The sequence below is a fragment of the Rosa rugosa genome, chromosome 2, assembly GCF_958449725.1.
Source record: "Rosa rugosa chromosome 2, drRosRugo1.1, whole genome shotgun sequence".
NCBI lineage: Eukaryota > Viridiplantae > Streptophyta > Magnoliopsida > Rosales > Rosaceae > Rosa > Rosa rugosa.
The window spans coordinates 26437919-26447635 of NC_084821.1; the positions used below are offsets into that span (position 1 = coordinate 26437919).

Consider the following 9717-nt stretch of genomic DNA (forward strand, 5'->3'; position numbering starts at 1 on the left):
GAAAATCAGAGTTCGTATGAAGAAGTTATGGCCAACAAACAAAGTTTCTATTTTGGATAAATAGGAAAAATTCAGAAATTTTCAGAAAAACCCTAATTTCCAAAAGCGGAAAGCCCCGATCTGAATTCTCTCCTAAGGCGCCCTTCGACCCGTTTTCTTCTTCCGGCCATATCTTCGTTGTCCGGCCACCAATTCGGCCGCCACCGGTCCCTTTCGAACCGCCTCTTCACCCTCTTCAAGTCTGTGGTGGTGGTACATGGCGAATCGTCACCAGGACGACTCAGCACGGTGGCGGCGTGATTTTGGTCTTCCATAATTTCTCCATCCTCCGGCCACCTCTGGCCACGCCACCGGTCATTTCTAGAAGCACAAGAGAGACTGATCATTCCTTCCAAGTGGCTTGAACCAATTCGTAGTGAGGAGGAAGAATCGATCAAAAATCCAATTTTGGGTTTCACCGATTTCTTCATCTTTCGAGGTAAATTCTGGTCAAATGGCTTCGATTATGAATTTGTGCTAGTTGTGAAAATTGTTGGACATGTTGAGATGAACATTTTGGCATAGGTTTTATGACCCAATTTGGGGGTTGCCAGCGGCACGTCCGGCTAGTTTTTGGGTGTCTGTTTCCATAGTTTTCATCTACTCGTCGATACGAGCATGTTGATATATTATGAGGTTATGTTGTAATTATTTGAAGTATGCTAGGTATTCCGTAATTTCGATTATCTCGGTTTTTGATCCGTAAGGATCCGACTGTTGGATCGACTTGTCCTTTCGACATATTGATCGTAGAAGTGTTCCGGAGACCTTGGGAGGTCTCGAAGTAAGTTTTGTCTCGATTGACAAAATCTTCGGTTTTTGGTTCAAGTGATCGGTTCGAACTATAACCGCTTTTGTTTTAATTGTGTGCTGAGATGAGACCGTATGTGATTAGATATTTGATGAAGTTGTTACCTGATCGTTTGGGAGTTATTTATTTAAGCGCAACTATAGTTGGTATTAGTGACATTCCTAAGTGAATGACTATGTATATATATATATATTTATGTGAAATATATATGTTTTGGTGGTTTTGTTGTGATACAAGCAATATGTGTGGGTGAGTTCATTATTGTATTGTGATGTGACCTTTCGGGAAACAATTATTGTGGGAATGAGATTTTCTATTGTTTTGAAAAGCGTTTGAGGATTTGGGAGTCACAGGTTGTAATTTCTCTTTTTGAAAATTGAGTAACATTTTCAGGTCCGGGGTGACAATTTTAATGTTTTGATCTGATGACCGGGTGTCTGAGGATTTGGGAGTCACAAGTTGTGATTTCTCCTTTTGAGTTGAGTAACATTTTGGTTCTGAGTGACAACTTTTAAATTTTTTGATCTGAAGGTCGGGTGACCTGAGGATCTGGGGTAGCTAGGAGTGACCTCAAGCAAATAAATCGGGACATCACGCCTTTGGCTGGGTGAGTGGTTACGATCAGTTAAAGCTTAGTCTGTTGCCATTGTATTTCATAGAGAGTAGCTGGGAGTTACTTGATGCTCATGAGTACGTATTTTAAAAGGGAGTTCGGGTTTCCGGGTTTCTTTCTTTTATTGTCTAGGGTGGACTTGTTTTTCATATTTAATTGTTGGGGCAACAATTTGTATGATTTTGTCACGGGGTGACTTGTGGTATTGTCCTTTTGGGAAAATGTGTTGAGTTTTGGAAGGATTCATTGCTTAAGTTGCTTCTTTGAGTTTTATTGTCCAAGTTAGACCGGATTTTCATATTGATTTGTTAGGTTAATATTTTATATGATTTTGTCACGAGGTGACTTGTGTTGTTTCTTTTGGGAAAAAAATGTTGGTTTTTAAGGAATCATGGTATGTTTTCATTTTTCTCGAGTTGAAAGGGTTTCCTCGTTTTCGTGTGAGTTGTGTGGTTTTCTCGTGGTTCGTGTGAGTTGTTTGGGTTTGTATTTGAGTCACTCATACAAGCTTTCATAAGCTTACCGGGTTTATTGTGTGGCAACCCGGTGCACTATTCGATGGTGTAGGGATTAATCCTGTTTGGAAATAGTAACTCGGGGTTTTTAAATAGTAACTTTTTCATGCGAATTCGGATTTGAGCTTTCCATGTGTTCACGAACTCGGTTTAACGTTCTCCACAACTTTCGTGAAGAAAATTTTCTCAAAAGACGAACGAAATAAAAAGTCAACTTTTTAGTCTACTAAAAGTTCGAAACAGAAGTGAAAAGTAACAATAGTCGTCGTTTACCGTCGAATTGATTAGTAAACTGATAAATTAAGGTACAGGGTGTAACACTACAAGAGGCCTAACGAAATCCCTCCAAACACATTTTTCTAGCTAACTGCAGGTTGGGTTGTGATGTGGTACATCAAGAGAGTAGTCTTCTCATTAATTTAAGGAATATAAGAGATTACTTTTCTTTCCGCAAATCAAATGATTGACTCAAATTTTAATGCTGACCTTTTTCTCTCCTGTTAAAAACAACTGCTACAAAAAGACAAGGCAAAATAACCTTGAGAGCTAGAATTGGCCTCCTCCACTTGCCAGCTGCCGTCTTTTATCACCGCAAGAGCCATGGAGGCGAATCTGAAAAATTCGCTCAAGTCACCGCCGCCCCATTGTGACAACACGATCCAGATTCCGCATCCAGACCACGTGCACTTGTGTGGTGCCTATTAATAGTGGCATTTCCGTCCTTTCACCTTCCACAAACTACTGGCCATTCTTTCAGATCTCCTCCTGCCGCTTTGCCAACTCCTTTTTCAGTCAAGTCAGACAACAATTTGGCCTTTTCACTCCCAGACCAAAAACCCTCCCCCGCCAATCCCCTCCCGCCACGTGGAACCCATCACTTTCCCCACCGAGAAAAAGCAAGATCCCCTCACCACTCACCTCCCGCCACGTGTCCCGGCCCACGTTAGCACTCCCCCTTCCCTAAAGTCGTCGACGGACGTTTCGATTTTTTCAAACGGCATTTCCAAAGCCCTACCAAAGTTTCCAAAACCCAGCTTTGCAGCACCAATTCCTCCGTCGAATCCAACGGTCCACATCTCCCCTCCCATTTCTTTTTTTTCAATTTTAATTCCACGCCACACAGTCTCACTCGGTCAGTCACGGCTTCTTTCACATGCTGCTGCCTCTCTGAGAGCTCAGAGCTCCGCCGCAGCAGATCCCAACCTCCCCTCTCCAATGGCGTCGCTCGCTCTCACCACCGCCCCTCTCCCCTCTCTCAGATCCCGAACCGCCTTCCCGAAATCGCTACTACTCAAACCCAGTCCCAGACTCCGAGCCCAAACCCGACCCGGTCCTCTTAGAACCGCCGCTCTCGGCTTCAACAAAACCCTAAGCCCTCTCATTGCCTTCCCCAAACTCGCCGAGTCCTCCCGAGAGTTCGCTCCCCTCCGAAGCCGCGGCTTGACCGTCAAGGCCGCCGCCGCCGGCGGTGGTTCCATTATTCCGGCGAAGCAGCCATGGCAAGGCGCGGCGATGAAGCCTCTGATCGCGTCCATCGCGACGGGAGTGATCCTCTGGTTCGTGCCGACTCCTGCCGGCGTCACCAAACACGCGTGGCAGCTTCTGGCGATTTTTCTCGCCACCATCGTCGGAATCATCACTCAGCCTCTGCCTCTCGGCGCCGTCGCTCTTTTAGGACTCGGAGCAGCGGTGCTCACGAAGACGCTGACCTTCGCCGCGGCCTTCTCCGCCTTCGGCGATCCGATTCCGTGGCTCATCGCCCTCGCCTTCTTCTTCGCCCGAGGGTTCATCAAGACCGGCCTCGGGAATCGAATTGCGTACCAGTTCGTGTCCTTGTTCGGTAGCTCGTCGTTGGGGTTAGGGTACAGTTTGGTTTTCAGCGAGGCCTTGTTGGCGCCGGCGATTCCCTCCGTCTCTGCTCGTGCCGGAGGCATTTTCTTGCCGCTGGTGAAGTCCCTCTGCGTCGCCTGCGGTAGCAATGTCGGCGACGGGACCGAAGGCAAATTGGGATCGTGGTTGATGCTCACGTGCTTTCAGACGTCGGTGATTTCGTCGGCCATGTTCTTAACTGCCATGGCGGCCAATCCGTTGAGCGCGAATTTAACCTTCAACACGATTAAGCAGACGATTGGGTGGACCGATTGGGCTAAGGCGGCGATTGTGCCCGGTTTGGTTTCACTGATTGTGGTGCCTTTGTTGCTGTACCTGATTTACCCGCCGTCGGTGAAGAGCAGCCCTGACGCGCCCAAACTTGCAAGGGAGAAGCTGGAGAATATGGGTCCCATGAGCAAGAACGAGATTATAATGGCTGGCACTCTGTTTCTTACAGTATGGCTTTCTTTTCCTTTACCAATTTTACTGATAAATTTGCTTGTATATATGCTTTTTTATCTTAAGCTTTTAAGTTTGTGTAGACATTTTTTTTATTAAAATTGGGCCCAAAAGAAAAAAAAAACAACAAAATTTGAGATTCTTATATTGTTCTTTACTAGCTAGTGAGTGATATGCAATCAGGAAAAGGGCGTTGGTTAAGTTACTGTAGTGATAAATTCAGGGGTGAATGGGGGTTTAGTTTCTTGATTGAAGAATTAGGTAGCAATTTTTCAATTGAGTATATAAGGAAACAGAAGTTTGCTGACACTTCTCTGACGTGTTTTGTGTTTTACATTTAGCTTCAATCTTTTGTAATATTCAACAATAACATTTTGTTGGCACTTATTCCTATAGAAAATACGCACCGTAGTTCTAAACATAGAACTACTTGTGTGTTTGCTTTAGTTCTGTGAAAACAGAGTGCAATCCGTCTTGTCTACACTATATGCCAGGTTGCCTTAGCCGTTGGTGTTTGTAACATTGTATGACTTCAATTAATGAGTGCTCCTTGAAGAGCTGCATTTGTGTTATTTTTTTAAGAGCTAGTGATCAGCTTCTGGTTTCAGTAAATGGAAGAGTTTATTATTTATTATTGGCATGCTTGGTGCCTTTTGCTAACTAAGCTCAATGATTTATATATGTCCGTCTATATACGTGTTTAGTCTCAAAGTTTGCATTCATCTAAGACGATTCGATCCATCTTTCTCATTGCTATTTTTTTCTTTTCCATTTATTTTTTCAAATTCCTTTAATGTATGATTGCTACACCTAACATTGCTAATATTACAATGTCATTGCTAATAGAACGAAATCGGCTATTTGTGAAATAATATTCACATTTGACATGGTATGCATAATGCATTCTTTTCAATTTTGTGGTGTGAAAGCATCAATTCATGTGGTGCTGATGTAACTAATTGTTGTGTTGGTAACTGGGGGAAATTGCTCAGGGTTTTAATTGGAATCTATGGCTGCTTCCTTGCAGTTTTTCCTTCAGCCATTGTTCCTCCTCTTCAGAATGGAACCCACTTTTAACTGCTATATGTAGAGAGGAAAAAAAAAACCTATTGTTTGCTCAATTATTGTCTTTCGATTGCTTTATGTTAGTGGCAGATACTAATCAATAGGGAAGGAATGAAAAGGGAAACTAAACGTAAATTATAAAAACTATTAGCATTACACTCAGTATGGTTCTAGTAATCACTTCTAGAAGCCTTAGGAATCACACCTAGAAGAGATGGTAATCAGTTTCTGGTAACACAATGCATCTCTTCATGGAGCACCACTTAGGGTCTAGTGACACTGATATGTTGCATCACAAAATCCTTATATAGAGCTAAACCCTATTCTTATCCAAAAGAGACAAAACATACCCAAACCCCAAGTGAAACCTAGCAAACAAAGTAATAAGTTAACCCTAGAATTGATGATGTTAAGAACTTAAGAGCCTACCCGAGCCCAATTATGCAAGAAGGTCCAACGTCATCTAGCAATGCCAAATTAGGGATTGGGACCTAGAACCCTCTTTATGATGTCTTCAATAAACCTTATAAGGGGTCCTGCCACTTAGGTCCTCCATTGCAAGGTAGTTGCTTTTCTTATGAGAATAAATACATATAAATGGGGAAATGTAACCAAGTACCTATGGATTTTAACTGATGATCCCCTTTTCAGTCTTGCTGGTCCTAGTGGTATAACAGCTTCCGAATAATGTAAAGGAACAATGATGACAAGGGGATATTAGAAGTTTCATAACCATTTACTCAATGCGATTAAGTATTTCTTAAGGAATGATTGAAATGTCTGACAATAGTAGATGTTTCAAGTTAAAAAGCAGTATAGGAAGGGAGAATGCACATGATCCAAAAATGCATGAGTAATGAATTATATATGTTCTTTGAGATTAATGGAATTTTACTTGGAGACAGATGAGGTTCTTATAGTGGTTGATAGGAAAACCAAATCATATAGTTTTTCATCATCAGAATCTTGCTTTTACCTCAAGCTTGATCCTTAGAGGCTGGTAATTCAAGTTTTTGGTGTTCCACTTGTGTTGGGGATAGGGGAAGTTTATAATTTAATCTCGCCTACGTCATGCTGATTGCTCTAGCTTGAAAAATTACTGTGGTAATGAACTAATAATGGTGTAAATTATTTCCTTAGTAAAATACATGGTGATGCATACCTGTTCACGAGGATGAAAATTTAAATGTATCTCATACAAAAATGTTATGTTAATAGTCTCCCTATTCTCTCTGTAAAATACCAGGTAGGGCTGTGGATATTTGGAGGAATGTTAGGTGTGGATGCAGTTACAGCTGCCATTCTTGGATTATCAGTTCTCCTTGTGACTGGTGTTGTTACCTGGAAGGAGTGCTTAGCTGAGTCAGTTGCCTGGGACACCCTTACATGGTTTGCTGCACTCATTGCAATGGCTGGGTATCTCAACAAATATGGTCTTATCTCCTGGTTTAGCCAAACTGTAGTAAAGGTTTGTCTTCTTATCTGCTTATTAGTCTACCTAGTTGTACTGTTGTGCATGATTTTTATGTGACCAAAACTGTTATGTAGTTTGCAAGTCAAGATGAGCATGCATCTCTTGTTTGTGGAGAAGTTTAGTACTCACAGACCCTACCGCACGAAGTGGTCCCATTCTCTCATACAATATGGTCTTCGCAGCTTTCCATTTGTATGAATAACTCTGTTTGGCAATATTTTATAAACAGCAGGAGGGTTTGTAAAAGAAAAAACCTGGCTGACAGAGTCCATAAGAAGTGTAGACATAATCATCGAGCTATCCCTCATCTGATTTTGATATATTTATTACCTGCCTTAAATTACTGCATTTAGAATTTCCTAGATTTTACTTCTAGTTTTAGCCAACGGCTCAACGCTTGATCGTTACCAACTCTGAGTGTCTCTGTGCTACTATGTGAGCCTTGGACAAAAGTGCATAAGATGTTTCCTACACAAATAAGGTCAAGCTATCTTGATTATAGTCAGGAAATCTATATATGTAGGCATCTATAATGTTAAGCTATCTAGAATATAAACTGTTGGATCCAGTGTATGTTATACTGCTTGCATTTTGCTGGCGATTAACAACAATTCTGCTCCTTTTGCAGTTTGTTGGCGGATTAGGTCTTGGGTGGCAGCCAGCTTTTGGCATTCTTGTTCTTCTCTATTTCTACTCTCACTACTTCTTTGCCAGTGGAGCTGCTCATATTGGGGCGATGTTTACAGCATTCTTGAGTGTGGCTAGTGCTCTTGGTACTCCACCATTCTTTGGTGCCATGGTCCTTGCATTCCTCTCCAATCTCATGGGTGGCCTGACTCATTACGGGATTGGGTCAGCTCCCGTCTTCTATGGCGCTGGCTATGTTCCGCTTGCCCAGTGGTGGGGCTATGGATTCCTTATTTCCGTCGTCAATATTATCATTTGGCTCGGAGTTGGAGGGGTTTGGTGGAAGTTCATTGGCTTGTGGTAAAGCGGTTGGTAGTGAAAAATCTGCCGACCTACAATCTGGTGTTGTGTCTGACGTGTGTGAGACTCAGCACACAAGTTTCCTTTAATTCTTTTACATGGAAATAATCTTCAAGTTTAGGGAGACCTTCGGGTGAAAATTGGTATAAATAGGAGGTCGATTTAGTGCAGAAATTAGAAAATGTACCCCAAATTTTGACGTAGCATGACAGTTTTCTGCAATTGATGATGATCCTTTGTTGTATGCTTGAATTTACCCTTATCATGTGCCACATTTATTTTCAGTGGTGTACCCTTATCATCCTATTGCTCACTAGCTCTCTCTGTGTAACCTAGAAACTCCCCAACCCATGCCTTTAACACCATTCCCAATTATCAAACAATAGATTTTCTGTTCGTTGAACTGGACAGTGGCTCTCTCCCACTGAACCCATTCACATTCGTTCATTATTATTCTTCGTCCAAATATTTCAGCTCTGTATGTGGTTATTTGCACCCCTCCCCTCAACTGTTGCGGCCAACGCTGTTCCAGGACAGCGGTCTCTGGTAACAAAGTAAAAATCACTCCACTTTTGATAAGGCCCCGAACTTGGAATTGCCATTAATGGAAAATCGCTCGCCATCGAAGCTTACCAGCCGATGGAACTCGCTGTCGTTAAAGATTGCACCCAAACTAGTCCGTATCTTGGCCCTTCGAACATCCCACTTTACATACGAGGTTTGTTACTGGATGTTTTCACGGTCATTGTTTTTGGGTTAATGTGTCATATATGTTCCAAATCCAAGGCCAAAGCTGCCTAATTTGAATAAAATAGAAATCTTCAGCAACAAGACTATGGTTTTCAGAGTACATTGGCGATGACCATAAGGCCATCGATATTTTGTCTGATCTGCGGTATATGTAAATTGCATTTTGATCTCTCGGGCTACCATATTGGTATGTGTATCGTCGCTTTAAGAGAAGGAACAACAAGAAGGAAAATGGAGATTATTACAGTGGAGCCAGTCGTGTGGCGTTCTTGGAGGTCTAGGATGAGGGTTTTTATATATATAATTTTAGGGAGTTTCTATTCATACCTTTAAAATTAGCATTTAGATCTCTTTCTTTTTTCAAGTGATCATTGACTTTGTCAATTCATGTCAAATTACCAATAAAGACACAAAAGAGAAAGAAAAAAAATTAAAAAAAGGATTTTCCCTTTTAGAGGTATGAAATCAACAAATGGTCATCCTCATGCCATCCTTACCAAGCAGCGGAGAAATCAACAGACCAGTTCATTACTTTGCAGTTCCTCGAGTCAATTTCATATATGCAATATTCTCTAACCAAAACACTAACAAACCACTTTCTCTTAAAATCATAGTCATCCATTGGAGCGTACTATTCCCATCAAGCAGATATATGAATATGCCAACAAAATACAAGAATAAGAATTGGGGGGGGGGGGGGGGGGGAGGGGGGTGCTATCAATTGAAAGCTTTTTTTTTTTTTTTTTTTTCATTTTTTTTCAGCTTAGTTGTATCAAGAGTAAAATTGTGAAATGTTCAAAAATTGATGGAGATCTAACTACCGATTTTGGAGGTATATGAATAGAACACTCTAAAATTTTTTTTTATTGATATTATTGGATAATGGGTATTATGAAAAAATTAGGGAGGTATAGATAGCATATTGGTTATTTGTACAAGTTAGAGGTCTAAATACCAATTTTGGAGGTATGAATAGAACTTCTTTTATGGTGGAGGTAAAAAAAAAAGGAGGAGGTGTAAAGAGAAAGAGATGGTAAAATAAGAAGTTACAAGAAGAAAAAATGAAGAGAGGTCTAAATACAAAATTTAGAGGTCCGACTAGAATCACTCTAAACATTAATATTAATGTATT

General features: G+C 41.3%; 1 protein-coding gene across 1 annotated transcript; it reads left to right on the forward strand.

The window, feature by feature from the left end:
* The first annotated feature begins 2951 nt into the window (after nucleotides 1–2951).
* Nucleotides 2952–8148, forward strand: LOC133730670 (dicarboxylate transporter 1, chloroplastic). Its single transcript, XM_062158220.1, has 3 exons — nucleotides 2952–4306; nucleotides 6621–6842; nucleotides 7477–8148. Exons 1-3 carry the CDS (start codon nucleotides 3194–3196, stop codon nucleotides 7837–7839), a joined length of 1698 nt encoding a protein of 565 aa, XP_062014204.1. The 5' UTR covers nucleotides 2952–3193; the 3' UTR covers nucleotides 7840–8148.
* Nucleotides 8149–9717: the final 1569 nt, after the last annotated feature.